Here is a 16,728-nt window from a genome sequence, read left to right as displayed (position 1 = left end):
ACAGGTACACATGGAAATTAAACCTTTCTGATTACCTGCTGTTGCCGGCTGCTGGCCGATCGCTTGCTGAAACGCCTGAAAAGAGGAGGAGGAAGTCCAATAAACGACAGAGGCTCATACACTCTCACATGTATACACACACATACACTGTCACGCAGAGACGTTCTACACAATCTATGTAAAAATAAGAAGAAAAATGCGCCATTGTGCTTTTTGCAGAACTACTGCCCTTTTCCTTTTCTGATAGTGTAACACATAAACAACAGTACCATCAACAAACGTTTTCCGAAGATAACATAATGTTCAAGCAGTGTGGCAGAGGAAGCTCTCCAGACAGTGAGGCAAGCGTGGTCAAATCGAAGCAACAGCACGTTGCTGGCCGGCTAAGACCTGCTATCTCGATGAATGACGAACTTTGATTTGTATTGCACTCGGGAGAGATACCACCCATTCTATAACAATATCCTTCAATGCACACGTGGTAATATCATGAAATGAGGTCGTGTCAAACTGTCTTATTCTCTATGTGTATGTTTAACAGCATGCGCTTAATGTAATACATGTTCGTCCCATATCATAACGAATCCCTCTTCACCGTATAACTGGAGCTGTTCGGCTAACTGCTGTAATACAACGTAACCTTTTCAAATGGATACTATTTCAGAAACAAAGGCCCGCATGGCTCTTCCAAAGGTATATCATAAGATTCTGCATTACAAATAATGCTACCACGCAGGGGGACTGCATTCAATTTGCAAAAGTATGTGCTTGAAAGCTTAATCTTAATTTTCGTAAAATAAGCAAAGAAAGTGCACTCTTTGTGAGGTTTATATTGGGTCACTGCCCTTGATGCAAGATGGCGTTTGTGTACATGTTGCTTTTACTAGGACCGCTGTGTCATAGAAAGTGCTACCCGTCTAGTTGCCACTGAGGCTATTTTTTGGTTTTGGAGAGAAACAGCGCCAAGCTACAAGCTCATTCACTCACTTTGATTTAATCAATTAACATGCTTGTGGTACGCTTTTGAGCACATCATGCCGTAAACGTCTAGATTGAGGTACAGTGGATTCCCCAGATTCTTCAAATTGATCAAATTCGCCATAAACTCCCCCAAAACAGTGAGATCAATAATATCCCAAAACTTGCGGACAGCCCCAATCATAGTCTTGAATTACCTGCAAGATCTGTGTATCCAGATAGTAGACCACCAGTTTTACTTCCCTCAAACTTGTGGATGGATTATCCCGTTGAAACTGGCGGACAGCTCCAATCATGGTCTGTGCCACTTCGTCCTTGGGGTAGGACAGGTTTCCAGTTCCAAGGGCCGGTATGGCAATGGACGTATGGCCACTTTTGTCGCATTTGGCCAGACATTCCATTGTTGTCTGATGTAACAGCTGAGCCGACGAAAGTCTCTATGTTAGTAGTATTTGTTTATAAACTCATGGCCATACATGGCAAAATGATTATTTTGCAATTTCACAAAGCACTGAGCTTAATCATTTTGATAGCTTATTGACAACATATTACAGGGGGATCCCATGCATTAGATTAATTGTTAACATTACCAGAAATGTTTATGAATATGAGAATCGTTATATAAACAATCTGATTGTAATTGACAATGGTGATCAGAAAGAATCCATTTTTAATAGAGTAAATCAAGTAGTTAAATATGCATGCATGCATGCCAGAAAGTTTTTCCTCTCTCTTTTGAAGCGGTCTCTGTCGCAACCGTCATTATTTTGTGAGTGAAAAAACAACGCACAGAAAACAATACAGGACAGAACCGATCTTTGGTTGAGCAAAAATCTATCATTTTATGCTGAAAATTTTCGCAAAGTGCTTCTTTCAAACTAATAAATGTAGCACGCATTATATTACCTGTTTTGTATGAGGACCAGCCCACGAGAGCAGACTCAAGTGGTAGACTTCTTTACAGCTAAGTGCGTGACCCTTCGTGATGGCAATCTCTCCACTCTTGATTCCACTGGGGTACTTTGACTTGCACTCGGTCTGCAGACTCACGCCGGCTGCCTGTAGAATGGACGACGAAATTGCTCCACTGCGAAGTTCAAGGTCAGTGCTGGTAGAATTCACGATGACGTCTACCTGTGTGAATAAGGTGAACTCCGGAAAGTTATATTTCCTCCACAAGCCAGACATATATCCATTTCACTGATTGAACCTGCTTGAAACAAATTTTAACGGATAGGCTAGGGTTATTTAGATCGTAAAATTAGCCAGGAACACTTAGTTGACTTTTTTTTTAATGTATAAATATGTATGTACCACCCTTAACTCTGACTTTGATCATTATTCTCCAAGAAAAAAATACCAGTTGAGATGACAGAACAAATTCAGATTTAGCCATATGTTGATGTAATCAGGCGTATTACTCTGCATTACTAGTTATTAAAGAACAATTACAAGGTAATCTGAGAACGGAGTACCGTGTAAGCAAACGGAACGAATTGTGTTCGGGTAAGTGGAGACACAACAAAAGGTTGTCTTTAAACACTGTTCTGTAAGTCCTTGTTGCAGACCAGTCGCTGTGACTCATTCTGGATAAGGACTAATCAGCTTCTGAGGAAGCGCCGGCATGTTATTAACGTCTGTCACACAAAACAAAGTAATCGTGCTTCAAAAGCTAGCGGCAACCAGGTTGCAGAAAGATACATGAAAGCGCAAACTGAGTTGGTGAGTTCTTCTTCTTCTTGTCGATCACACTTTCTATATTGTCACCCCAGAGAGAAAAAGGCGATTCCGTCTTCTCCAGGTATTCCTTTCCGCAGTACAGCTGGCAGCGGAGGCAGACTGCAGCTGGCCACACCGTTTTTCTCAGGCTTTCTAAGGTGGGGCATCTCTGGAGGGTGTGGTCCGTGGTTTGATCCCCTTGACCACAGCTGCAAATAGGGGAAGGGACCACTCCAGCTTAATCTTTTGGGCCATATGAGCATTCAGGCGGTAATGTCCGGTGTGGAGTCGCATCAGCACGACTTGGTCATGTCGTGAGAGGAGATGGTAGTCATCCTTCTGCTTCAGAGGCCTAAACGTTGCATTGATGAGAGTGTTCTTCTCTGTAAAGCTGACGGGGTTGTCTACTTGGCTCCGAGTTGGGTGCGCTTGTCTGCTCTCTCGTTACCAGGGATCCTGGGACAGGCTGATCTTTCTTAACCCAGTGTGGGATTTTCAGTGGGGCGACCACCCCCAACCCAGCGCGTCCCCGGGTGGCGGATAGGGGAACGGTCTTCAGATATGGAGATCAGCCGCTTGCGGCCGCGGACCAAACTGGCTCCGGGTGGGATCCCGGAAAATCCTCCCCCCTGTGCTCTCAGGGTAGGACGTACGGGCCATGAGCTAAGGGTGAGGTAACCCCGACAGAAAACCCCGAATGCTGAAGACGGAGGACCCGGGCCGCACGGCGCATTCTAACAAACCACGGGTACACGCACTTACGCAAATGATGACACAATCAACCAGCACAGATGGAAATGGCGCTCGCCCATTGAGGACCCCCCAGGGTGGAGCAGCGTCGGGTCCCATGCCTCAAAGGGACCCAGCCCCAACTACTGGAGGTCCCTCCCGTCCGTCTTGTCACGCCAGGGGACACGGGAGGAAAGTGACTGGCACCACCACAACCAGGAAGAAACCCAGTCAGCAGCGACCTTTCCAGGTCATGCACTGGAACGCAGAAAGTATTCTGAACAAGAAGACAGAGTTGGAGCATATCCTGCATGAGAAGAACATCAACATCTGCTGTATTCAGGAGACGCACCTGACACCCCAAAAGTCCTTCAAAGTGAGAGGCTACCAATGCCTTAGGTCCGACAGAACAGACCGAAGCAAAGGAGGAATCCTGACCCTCATCAGGAACAACATCAATGCCTGTTTGATAGAAACGCACATGGAGGACTCCGAATATCAGGTGATTCGAATCCAGACGAAGACATCAGAATTCCATCTTGTCAACTTCTACTGCCCCAATGATAGACACCTCGCCCTTGACACGATCCCCGCAAAGGCCTCCAACTTCATCGTGGTGGGTGACTTCAACAGTCATTCACAGAGTTGGGGATATGACCACCTGGATCGGAGAGGAGAAGAGGTGGAGAACTGGCAGGACGACAAAGGTCTCATCCTTTTGAACAGTCCCTTTGACTGCCCTACATTCTACTCCAGAAGATGGCACACTACATCAACTCCTGACCTAGCCTTCTGCACGGAAGACATGCACCAGCTAACCAGCAGAGAGGTCGGAGAACAGCTAGGTGGAAGTGACCATCGGCCAGTCTTTTTGACCCTGGGCATGGAGTCCTGCACTGAAGCTTCCTTCCCTCGGTGGAACTACAAAAGAGCGAACTGGTTCCTCTTTAGACACCGCACCAGCGAACTCACCAAAGACATCAGAGTCGAGGGTCGAGACATCAACATGGTGGCGAAGGACTTCAACATGAGCATCCTCAGAGCAGCGCGTGAGTCCATTCCCAGGGGTGCCAGGAGAGACTATAAGCCCTACTGGAGCAATGAATTGCAGGAACTGGATGATGATCTGGCAGACGCCAGAAGGGAAGCAGAAGTCAACCCGTCACAAAACAACAACATCCGCCTCCAGGAAGCCAAAGCCAAATTTCTCAAAAAGAAGCTACAGGCAAGACGGAGAAGCTGGCAAGAGAAAACAAGCTCTCTGAACCTTGAGAAGGATGGCAGAAAGCTCTGGAGGCTCACCAAGCAGTTGAATGATGAGAACACCAGCAGAGGAAAGATCACATTAGAAGAGAACGGGAAGGTGCTAACTGGAAAGCATGCTGCCAACCAATTTGCTGAAAGCTATGCAGCTGAGAGCAACCTCCATGTTAGCCCCGAGAAACAGAGAGAAGCAAGAAGAGAGAAAAGAGAGAGACCTGCCAGACAGTCGACAGTGGACGCCATGAGTCAACCACTCACACTCCACGAGCTGCACTCAGCTCTGAAAAAGTCAAAGGCGAAGAAGTCCCCTGGCCCAGACGGCATCACCAACGAGATGCTAACCCACCTTGGTAGTGCAGCAGAGAACAAGCTACTCGAGGTCTTCAACAGCAGCTGGCAAGAAGGATCGCTACCACAACTCTGGCGAGAAGCGATCATGATCCCCATCTTAAAAAAAGGGAAGGATCCAAAGAAGGCCACCAGCTATCGCCCAATCAGCCTCACCAGCTGTGTTGTGAAGACCCTGGAGAGAATTGTGAACGAGCGCCTCAGGTGGTACCTGGAATCCAGGAACCTCCTCGCCCATGAACAAGCTGGATTCCGACAGTTCCGCAGCACTGAAGATCAGGTCACTTACCTGGCGCAAGAAGTTGAAGATGCCTTTCAGGAACAGAAGCTGGTCTTCGTCACCTGGATAGATCTTCAGAAGGCCTTTGACAAGGTCTGGAAAGATGGACTCCTTGTAAAACTGCTGAGGAAAGGCGTGTCCAGCAACATGTACCAGTGGATTCGCTCTTACCTCTATAACCGCAGGGCAAGAGTTAACGTCGACCAGACCAAAAGCAAGAAGTTCCTCCTTCGTCATGGCGTCCCTCAGGGCGGAGTCCTCTCCCCCACACTCTTCCTTCTCTTCATCGACGATCTGGTGTCTGAGATGCCCAAGGGGATCAAAGCTGCTCTCTACGCAGACGACCTTGTGATCTGGTGCAAGGAGGAGCACGCAAGTACTGCCACCTACAGAATGCAGCAAGCGGCAGATAGGCTGAACGCATGGGCAGAAGATTGGTGCGTCTCCATCAACAAGGAGAAATCCTCCACCACCCTATTCACACTGTCGCCAAAGCAGAAAGCCGGAACCATTAGGCTTGGTGGAACTCCTCTGAGAGAGGATGAAGAAGCAACGTACCTTGGTGTCACCTTTGATAGACGGCAGACCTGGAAACCACACATTGCACAGGCAGAGACAAAGGCCCGGCGCAAGCTAGCCATACTCAGGAAGCTGGCAGGTACCACCTGGGGAGCGAACGAGAAGATACTGAAGACAGTATACCAGGGAACAATCAGACCCCACCTCGAGTACGGCTCCACAGCGTGGTCAACCTCAGCCAAGACAAACCTGCAGACCCTTGACCGTGTGCAAAACCAGGCCCTCCGACTCATCACCGGTGCAATGAAATCCACGCCCATCAAGGAAATGGAGAAGCTTACCACCATCCAACCCCTCTGTCAGAGAAGAGAAGCCAAGACTATGGTACAGGCCGAGAAGCTCAAGTGCCTACCCGACCACCCCATGAAGCACAGACTGAGCAACCTCACCAAGAACCGGCTTAAACGGAGCAGTTTTGTACACGAGAGCAAGAGACTTTCTCGACAGTACAGGGAAGTCCTTCCACAGAACACTCTACCTCTGACTCAAGAAGAAGAGGAAACCCCCAAGGCAACAGAGAAACCAGGCATCCAGATCTGCACCAGTGTTCCACATGTTACCTCAAGAGAAGATCAGAATGACACAGCTCGACAGGCACTCACCTTAGCCCTGATCGACGAACAGTACCCAAAAGAGGCGTGGATCCATGTATACACCGATGGATCAGCAACTAACGCCGTGCTCAATGGAGGTGCAGGCATTCTCATCCAGTTCCCTGGGGGACATACAGCTACATCCAGCGTTGCCACTGGCAAACACTGCACAAACTATAAAGCAGAAGCAGAAGCTCTCATGCAGGCCGCCTCCTTCGTTCAGGACTCCGCAGACCCTTGCTACCAAGTTGTCTTCCTCTCGGACGCCCTTTCAGTCCTTCAGGCCCTAGAGAACGACAAACTCCCACAGCTGGCCAAAGCATTACAGATGGTCAGACAAACCAGAAGAGTTGTCCTCCAGTGGATACCAGCACACTGTGGGATACCAGGAAATGAAAGGGCAGATGAGCTGGCAAAAGAAGGAGCCGTGGAAGACCAACCTGAAAACAGTGTCAGCTTTAGTGAGCAGAAGACAATCATCAAGGCATTGATGAGGCCAAGGACAAACAGAGATGACTACCACACAATGTCCAGAGAGCAGCAAGTCAACCTCATCAGGCTGCGTACTGGCCACAACAGGCTCAATGCTCACATGAACCGAAAGTTCAAGCTGGCGCCATCACCAACCTGTGCCTGCGGTCAAGAGGACCAAACAGCGGAACACATCTTACAGCGATGTCCCTTACTAGATGAGGAACGAAAAGAAGTGTGGCCGTCACCAACTCCCTTGCAGACCAAACTATACGGCAGTCGACAGGAGTTGGAGAAAACGACAACATTTATCACCAGTGCTGGACTGATTGTGTAACCTCTGCGAACGCCAAGAAGAAGAAGAAGAAGAAGAAGAAGGTTACCAGGGATCCCACAGTGGGCTGGTAACAATTGTAGAACCACTCGCTGAAGTCGTTCGACGTTCTGGAGAGTTTCCAAGAGGCGTGTATATATGTAAGTTTTCCTCCTGCAAGGGCCCCTTGGACCGAGAGGGCATCTGTGAAGAAGACCACCTGAAGACATTTGCTTGTGGAGTCCTGAATAATGGACGCAACCTGCATGCGGGCCTAGACTTCTGCACTGTAGTTGGAGCAGTGCTTTCCAGTGAGAGTGTTTGCAGTAGTGGTGTGCTCCCAAGGAAACGCTGCATCACGTCAGCTCCAACATTAGTGTGTAGACCTTTGTCTCAGCGAGATAGCAGAACATCTAATGTGCTTCCTCGGGGGGTCGCGGGAAGGTAACAGCTAATTGTATTGTCGGCTGAAGTAAAACAGTCTTATGTGGTCTTACCTTGGCCTACACGTTTGGTAACTCGGGATGAATGTAGGTTTACCAGTCTCTCTATAACTTAAAAAAACAACTTAAAGCATCAATACTAAAATGTTTGCGAAATCTCAGATCACGCATAAAACGGTTCAAGAGTTTTGTCTAATCTATCAAAAAGGGATGATTTTTATTACCAAAAGACCATGGAAAAATCAACGGTTAGTCTTGTATACAATTCGAAACAAGATTGTCGTGCTTTTTACACACGGTATTCCGCATAGTCATTCTAAACGGGTTTCTAATGAGTCCTTAGTTTAGTCTGTATGGGTTTTGTCAACATAGTAGTCTTGGTGTGGTAACTCGTGTGTCGGATATCATGCCGCTGAATTCTGCTGACATCCTACGATAACCTCCGTTTCTAAAGGGGTTGAAGTGAATATAAATCCACATTAACGATACTATTTGATCTTTTGTGACGAAGATCAAAGCCACCAACCTGTTGCTGGGCTATTTCACCCGGGACAATTGTGACCACCATCTGTGGTGAACGTTTCTTGATCGCAGGTCTTGGTGCAGAGGCAGTTCTGGGTGGCTGCGGCTCTACCTGTGCTGGTACTTGCGATGCTTCAAGTGATGCTGCTAGGACGAAAAGTTCTCATTCGTTATTGTCAGTTGATGGTATGGATGCGTAGCTGCTGGGGGATGTTCAAGACACCTTGCTTACCGCATATACCAACCTGTCAATAACCATAAGCCTAACCTGGCTTTTTTCTCTTTTTTTCCTAACCTGGCATTTACATTGGATTTTGTTTGTTTGTTTGTTTGTTTAACGCCCAGCCGACCACGAAGGGCCATATCAGGGCGGTGCTGCTTTGACATATAACGTGCGCCACACACAAGACAGAAGTCGCAGCACAGCTTCATGTCTCACCCAGTCACATTATTCTGACACCGGACCAGCCAGTCCTAGCACTAACCCCATAATGCCAGACGCCAGGCGGAGCAGCCACTAGATTGCCAATTTAAAAGTCTTAGGTATGACCCGGCCGGGGTTCGAACCCACGATCTCCCGATCACGGGGCGGACGCCTTACCACTAGGCCAACCGTGCCGGTTTTACATTGGATAAGAGCCTCCTTTCATTTGTACACATATCACCGAATCTTTACCCGGCTGCTTTCTCTGCAGAATGAGAGTTTTGATCTGCGAAAGGAAGATTCAGATTCGGCAAAAGGAACAGCGAAGTCGTTTATTAATGCATGAATCAAAGCGGAAGGACGCCCCACGGGGAGACGTGTCTGTGGCTATTGAAATACTTGTTTGACATTGGAAGACATGTTACATACGCAAAAAGAGTGGCCTAGCATGGTGCCAGTTATGAAAAAAAACCACGAAAGGCCCAGATTTACACGTGCACAGATAATCAAGATGACAGCTAGTTCAACACAACGTCCACTGTGTTGCTGTAGGACAAAATATTAAACGTCAGCAACGAATTTCATTAATTCATCAAATATCTCCACTCTGGATAGGAAGAAGTCAGGGTGTCGATGTTTGGTGTGTGTGAAAGTGGAATGATGCGCTGATCCAAGGTAGGGACCTCAGGCGATCGAAAGAATGGTCTAATATGTTGGAAGAATGGTACCTTTAAATTCAGAAGCAACTGTAGAAATACACGAGCACGTGCTTAATACACCCTTTGAAGTAACTGAAGTGAGATCTATATTTCTTACCTTGTGTGCACAGCTGAAGAATTACCGTTGACATGGTGTTACTATATCAGTTTAGAAAAAAAAAGTCCACTCGGAATTAAAATTTGTTGATTTTCGGTATGTTTCCAAATGAACGAATGCTCTGGGAACAAGGGACAGGACGTGAGAGAGACCTGCGGTTGCTGACACTATTGTTTAAACCGGAAGGAACAGGTATCAAGAAATAGTAACAATGTACAGACACATTTACTTGCAGGCGGATTTTTTATTTTATTTTTTATAAAACGCCGTGTTAGTTCATGCCTTATTTATAAAATAAGCAGGGGATTAATGCTAGTAAAATAGTGCCAGGTTCTAAACTAAACCAGAACACGTGACCTAAATAACCCGCAATATACGAAAAAAACAGTGTCTGGCGCATAATAAATAAACAATACAAAACAAAAAAGCCCAAGAAACAAATAAACAAACATACTTCCTGTAAACCATGCTTCGCTTTCTTGACGAGATATGACACCCATCTCAACGTGACGTTCTGTTTGACGTGTGTTCAGCTTAGTCTGGAAAAAGCAGTTTGTACTCAATATCAGGGTATCATATAATGTCAACTTCTTTACAATCAACTGCTATAGGCACCTACGTATTGATGATGACTGAGAAATGTTAAGAACAGTTTTCGTCTTCGTGTCACGACCATTCAATGCTGACAAATTAATCAAAACCTCAGGCAACGATGTATTTTACTCAGATTTATTCCGCAGATGGTCGCAATGGAGTTAGAACTATAGAATTCCATGGAGACAGAAGGGAAGCTCATCTTCTGATTTTAACGGGGTTGGCTTACGTACACCGTTAGTGGAACCGGGACTTGATATAGACAATAAAGCAATGCATGTACAAAGGACAGAAACTCTAGTAGTTCGTAAGATGTAAAACACACCTCAGAATATTTAGTCAGATGATACAAACCAGACACAGAGAAATAAGAATAAGTTGAATGATATGAACTGTAAACAACAGTTAACACTGCTCACCTGAACTCCGGGTGTCTCCCATTCCAAGCCAACAGCACAATTGTGAGCCTTCTCAAGCTCTTTGAAATCCTTCTCCCGCTTGTCAGAATTCAGGAACTTCAAACGATCCTCGCTGTCAATGGTTTCCTCGTGGACGATTATATCTTCTTCGAGGGCTTCGAGTTTTTCCGTGAGTAGTTTCAGTCCTGTTTCTGTCCCGCTAGCAAGGAATCTATTATTTTCATAATCAGCCTCCATGGCAACTTGCTCATTCTTCAACTCGTCGACAATTTCTGTTAGTCTCTTGTTCCAGACGGATGAAATGAACCTGTGACGTGTCGGAGAGAAAAGCACCTCCTGTCTGTAGAAAGTGTTATTCTTGATGAAGTCTTTTATCTCACTTGTTATAGATTTGATGACGTCATCAGTCGCCGTAATGAATACCTTCCTTTGGTCGTCGGCTGGAGTGACGTCAAGACCAGGATTGCCTTTGATGAGTTGGCTTAGCATCTGATGCATACTTTGTGAATAAAGCAAATCGGACGACTCCGGCGACAGGTGAATGACTGTTGTGAGTACCGATCCCCTGGCTATTCTTTCCGCGTGACTGGCCTCGGTCTTGCTCAAAGCGTAAACACAAACTTCAGGTCGTTCAACTTCCATGACTGCTGTTATGTCGTGTTTTCGAAAAGTACTGAGGATGTAGTCTTTTGTGCGTTTGTTCCCGAAAACTTGGACAGCGGCAGGCGACAGGCCCGGTATGAGCACCTTCTCTTCGTTCTGGAGCAATTCATACATCGCAACCTGTCCATTTTTCACATCTTGTATCATTCCGCGGAACCTAACTCTGTTATCATCAATGTCTACCTGTAAATCCGGGTATTTTTTGCGCATTTTGTCACAATACAAACTAGCAGACAACAGGCGTGTCTTATGTCGCTTAAGAGTATCGATGATTTCCTCCACTACGAGTTTCTGGCGTTCAATGTCTTCTTCCGCAACTTTTATAATGCCTTCAATTTTGTGTGAAGCTGTGTCCACGTCCTTTTGAAGACCGACTACAATGAACCCGTTCTGTGTTGGTTCTACGAGTGCCCCAGCGCCAGTCTGTTTGACTGTTTGGTTTACTGTTTGGTCAATCAAAGGCCATACATGCTGCATGACTTCAATCCTCTTGACTTGCAGACGGCCTAGGAAGTCTGCAGTGATTTGTTGTACGTCAGCAGCCCATGTTTTTGCCAGGGAGCGAGCTTTTGGCACTGATGGCGTCAACTTACATTCAACAGTCATAGTATCTTCAGAAATGCCGATCTGAGCATGCAACGGTTGCAAGAGTTGCTGTAACTCCTCAAATGGGGAAGCAAATTTTGTGAGAAAAGTTGATTTGATTTTGTCTTTAACGACAACATTCTCGGGTATGGTGAAAACACTGGGGTCTTCGGTGCCACCTGATGAACCTAGGCACTCAAGATATGGTCTGACCTTCAGCTGTTTCTTACCCAGCACCAGTTCACTGGACAGAGAATCCAAAACTGGAAAGAAAAATCAATATAGTTCTTGCAGTTATTGAACGGAATATATTTTATTCCTTTACACTTTAGTTCATGAAGGTAAAATATTTGACAGAGCTACATCAAAAGAGGATTACATTTCTAATTCTTTTAACTTTACAGTGCAAGCATTTTTCGTATGCTCTGAACATTATTACTGACCTTGATAGTCCTCGAAGAACACCAGACATGTGCTTCTCTGTGGAAATCTCTGTACTTTCTGCACGGGCCCTCCACCGCTTCGCTTGGTGTTCTCGAAGAACAACTCAATGGTGCAGTCAGGGGTCTCAGTTGCAAGGTTCTCCACTAAGATGCAGTTGGTTACTGGAACCTTGATCACCGCGAGGCACGTTTCCTTCAGTTTTTTCTGCTTGCACTTATCTCGCACCTTGTCAAAATCTGCCGAGAAAAAACAATCTGACTTATTCTTTTACATATTAATCTGTGCGTATTCTTGTCTGTCCAATCTCCTAACCCCATTAACCCAATCTCCGACTGTGGACAAATGTTAGAATCTCAATAGTGAAGCATGTTCATGTTTTATCAACAAATGTACCGTGCCAATAATACGATATACATAGTTATGTAAAGAAAAAAATGGTGTTAAGTGTAATGAAAACATTTATTCAATCTGTCGGCTTAAAAGACGTCGACTGTACAGTATGTCAGTCTGTAAAGTAAGTGCGCGAATGAAAAATCAAAACTTTGAACATGAACAGTCTGTCAGGCCGTCAAGTCAATCAGCTGCGTATGTGAATGAATCGAACAATAAACGCAGGACCAGAAAGTTACAGAAAATAAGAGATGGTCAGATATTGACTTAATATTAAAAAGGGATTGTGCCTATTTGTATTGTGTCTATTCATTATCCTAAATCTATGATAATTACGGTAAGGTTTGTACATTAAGTGAACACGTGTATGAAATTCGACTGGAAAAAGTACAGATTCGTTTAAAGGCAGACCTGGTTCTGAGTCGAATGTTGCAAGCACCACACCCTCATCATCTCCGAAGATGATCTCTTCAGACTCACAGCCTGTGACGCTTTCCAGGAAGAGCTGCAATAAGTCTCTATCTACGCCTTCTGGAACGTTTTGAAACAGAAGCTTTTTCTGGTAGTTCGGTCTTGGTTTGGGTGGATAGCATAATTTGACATCTACCTCTTGGTCCCCAATCTTGTGACGACGTATTTCACATACAGCTTTTGCAACTGCCAAAGACAAAAACACAAAGAAAATCGGTGTAAGTACAAGTAGATTAACTACCAGTTCCTTACATCATTCTTCTTCTTTTTCTGCGTCGAATTTTGTTACATCATAAAATACTGTGTTCGATTCAAACCACAAATTTCATTCACTCAGGAATCTATACATTGGCTCTCATGTGTGAAGTATGCAACACGTAACAGGTGCAAGACGTGTACAATACGGACAATACATCTGTTGGCCTCAAAAACGACGTGTGCTCTGGTAAAATATTGGCAATAATTTTGTAGAAGAATGTTGTACTGTACACTTTCAAAAAGAAACAGATAACAAACAAATCAGCCACATTTACCTTCTGCATTGACAAAAGTGATTTGAATAACTCCCTTGTCCTCGTCCACCATGACATAATCCACGTGTCCCCCTGCATTATCACGGTTTTCAAAGTATAACTTGTAGACAAACTGTTGATGAGGCTGACCGCTGACTTCAAATGCCACGGTCCGAGGTTCTGTGTTCTGCACACGTACGGGAGTCTGTCTTGTAGCGAATACATCATGCTGAATCTCCTCGGGTGGTCGACCGTTTCCGGGTGGAGGCTTTGGGGGCAATGGTGGCGGTCCTGCGAAAAGACAATACGAATCAAACTGATTGAGAAAGAGAGAGACGAGAGGGAGAGAAGGAAACAATGTGTTGGGGACTTGGCTCACGGCGACATTCTCCTAAACCTTACCTATCAAAAAGCGATGTAAAAAGCTTGAAACGGAGCGAGTCGGCAGTGCAAAATGCTATGGTTATATTCCTTGTAGAGAATACTAGTAGTATAAAGGAGTAGATCGACTGGCGCTTTGATACAAGCTCCTGTTGTAGTAGTAGAAGCTGAATCAGCAACGACAGCTTAAACAGGGGAGCAGTACATGCAGGTTAATGTAATGGCACAAGTTAGTGGCGGAGGTCTATAGCGACATCCTCCTTAACCTTAACATACTACACGTGAAAGTCGATCGACTTGAACAGTTAACTCCACGTTTCTGACAAAATGTAGCATTCATAGATGAACGGCCTAGGGATAAGCGACTGGCTCCTTCATGCAAAGGCTGAACAACACGTAAAACAACCTATTCATTCTACCTGTCTCATTTTTGAAATGGCAAGCTTCTAACTGCACAGGGTCAGCTCCTATGTTTCTTTGGAATTCAAATGAGAAGGTGAAGGATTTACACACTATTGTGTACATGGATAGAGAGTTGTAAGCTAAATCCCTGCACCGTTCACAAAATAATGATAATAATAATGCAAACTTTTATAGCGCTATTCTAGAAAAATGTCTACTCTTAGCGCTTTACAATACATACATCGACCAAGCATACTATACACGCACAGGCAAAGAAACCGACCAAACATAACCAACAAACTATACATGCACAGGCAAAGAAAACGACCAAACATACAATACACGCACAGGCAAAGATAACGACCAAACATAAGCAAACATACTATGACCAAACATAACCAACATACTATACGCGCGCAGGCAAAGAGAACAATCAGCACATGTAATAATTACTGACAACTAATAATGCAGGCATACAGTGACAGTCCAATGCACAGCCTAAGCACAAGAACCACAGTAGGCTTCTATATAAGAACGTGTCAACAGTACTATTTACACACACACAAACAGTGCTGACACAAATCACTTGCGCTGAAAGAGGTGTGTTTTGAGATTTGTCTTGAATGTAGTGAGAGAATCTGTGTGTCTGAGAGGCAGAGGTAATCTATTCCAGGTCACAGGGGCCTGATAGGCGAAGGACCTCTCGCCACATGTCTTTGTTTGCACTGTTGTATGTCGATAGATATGACCTTGGAGAGTCCAAGCAGCTCAAAATGGAAAAATCGATGCTTTTGGCACTAACTTAACATAAAAGTTAGTTCTGCGACTTATTTATACCAGAAACGCTATCCTAAATGAAAAGCTCCTAAGATGAGAGAGCATGTCGTAATGGAGGACGCCATGTGGTGGCCTGCTACTTTGCAAAAATATTTCCCTTTTGAGGGGATGCCTGCTTTAAACGGATAGGTGAATAAATTATAGTCTCCTCGTAGTACATGTACGAGAATAGAAATAGCAACAGCGGCAGCGGAGCAACAGTAGCATAGTAGTAGTAGTACTGGTAGAAGTAACAGTATTAGTAGAAGTAGAAGTGTTACAACCATTAAAAACAATATTCAGCGTAAAAAAGTTATAAGTACTTTACCAGTTGGTCGTCCAGCATTGGCGCAAGCGGCCGAAGTCCTTGGAGGTACAGGCGGGGCAAAGTACTGTGGGGGTTGTGAGCAGGCTGACCCGTCACATGGAAGTTGCGCAAATTGCTTGTGCCTCGTCGTCGCCGGGCCCCCTGTTGGCGCACGTTGTGCGGTGCCAGTAGATTCGCCAGACGAACGAGGCGGGATGTGCCCTGCAGTGTAGGTAAACCCTCGTTGTTGTCTCTCTTGGGCAGAAGGTACAGGCTCTAGGTACGTAGCATTTGATTCTGCTAATGACAGATAGGAATGGGTGTTCCTCTGCCCGATCATGCTCATGGTCTCAAAAAGGTTTATCTCAGCATAATCGTTTCTGTCTTGTGTGTCCTCGCTTGCTGGGTCAATATGATCGGTGGCACGATCGGAGTGGTGCTGCGTTCCCACATTCTGCGCTCCTTTACGAGCTCCATCCCTTTGCTCCTGTTATGATTGTTGATCATACATTATGAAGGTGTAACAAAAAAGAAGCATTTTCATAAAGACATGCAGCCCAATTAAAGACAAATGTTCCAATTAACACATCTTAGTGACCTAACAATTTTATTTCATTATTCAAATGATAAGAATACAGAATACAGAATCTTTAATTGCCCAAGGTTGGGAATTTGTGATGCCATAATAGGATCTGTCTAAAATGTCTGAATTATTGTCAGACTTTCTCTCACACAATAGAGTTGTAAAAGGGGATGCTGACTTCTTAACGGAAGAACTCTGATATGATTGTTGTTAACATTCATTGTGGGTGCGATAGCGTAAGGCTGTGCAAACATTCGCCCTAAAAGAAAACTGAACAGTTCTCAAAGCCCACTCACGACGGACATTTGGATAAACCAACTTTAGGCAAAACACTGCAAAAGCGTTGACCGCCGACAGTATGGTTAGTGATCTCGAGACAAAACGAAATAACGTTTGTTATTTAAAAATTACGTTCAGAACATGAAACGTTGAGAACGAGAAAAAAAAGGTTTCTGCGGCCCTCTCACGACCTCATTTTTAAGCAAATTGATTAAAATTGTGGTCAAGCAATCTTCGATAAAGCCCAGACTATAAGATTGCATTTCAGCTTGTAGGCTGAAACATTAGTTTGTAAGTTATAATATCAGATTCTTATCAAAATTAAATCTTAGTAATCGATCCAAAAGCTATGTATCTTATTCATTATCATTTTCTGAATCCAAAAATATAAAGATATGCCGTGT

At 44.9% G+C, this 16,728-nt stretch overlaps 2 protein-coding genes across 2 annotated transcripts in view; both read right to left on the bottom strand.

The window, feature by feature from the left end:
* Window positions 1-10,068, bottom strand: part of LOC138983074 (protein mono-ADP-ribosyltransferase PARP14-like) — a 37,650-nt gene extending 27,582 nt beyond the window's left edge. The window contains exons 1-5 of the mRNA XM_070356480.1: window positions 9,933-10,068; window positions 8,243-8,382; window positions 1,885-2,112; window positions 1,176-1,397; window positions 36-75 (exon numbers count right to left, since the gene is read on the bottom strand). Coding sequence (XP_070212581.1) covers window positions 36-75; window positions 1,176-1,397; window positions 1,885-2,112; window positions 8,243-8,382; window positions 9,933-9,978 — 676 coding nt within the window. The 5' untranslated portion in view covers window positions 9,979-10,068. The remainder of the gene's footprint in view (window positions 1-35; window positions 76-1,175; window positions 1,398-1,884; window positions 2,113-8,242; window positions 8,383-9,932) is intronic.
* Window positions 10,069-10,407: 339 nt separating this feature from the next.
* On the bottom strand, window positions 10,408-15,940 carry LOC138983073 (protein mono-ADP-ribosyltransferase PARP14-like). The gene is made up of 5 exons (XM_070356479.1): window positions 15,484-15,940; window positions 13,578-13,847; window positions 12,985-13,230; window positions 12,183-12,419; window positions 10,408-12,002 (listed from the first exon to the last, which is right to left on the bottom strand). The coding sequence occupies exons 1-5, from the start codon at window positions 15,806-15,808 to the stop codon at window positions 10,408-10,410; spliced, it is 2,673 nt and encodes an 890-aa protein (XP_070212580.1). The 5' UTR covers window positions 15,809-15,940.
* Between the last annotated feature and the right edge of the window lie 788 nt (window positions 15,941-16,728).

Source organism: Littorina saxatilis, linkage group LG12 (genome assembly GCF_037325665.1).
Source record: "Littorina saxatilis isolate snail1 linkage group LG12, US_GU_Lsax_2.0, whole genome shotgun sequence".
Classification (NCBI taxonomy): Eukaryota; Metazoa; Mollusca; class Gastropoda; order Littorinimorpha; family Littorinidae; genus Littorina; species Littorina saxatilis.
Note: the sequence above shows the minus strand (reverse complement) of the source record. Positions and strands in the feature narration are given on the sequence as shown.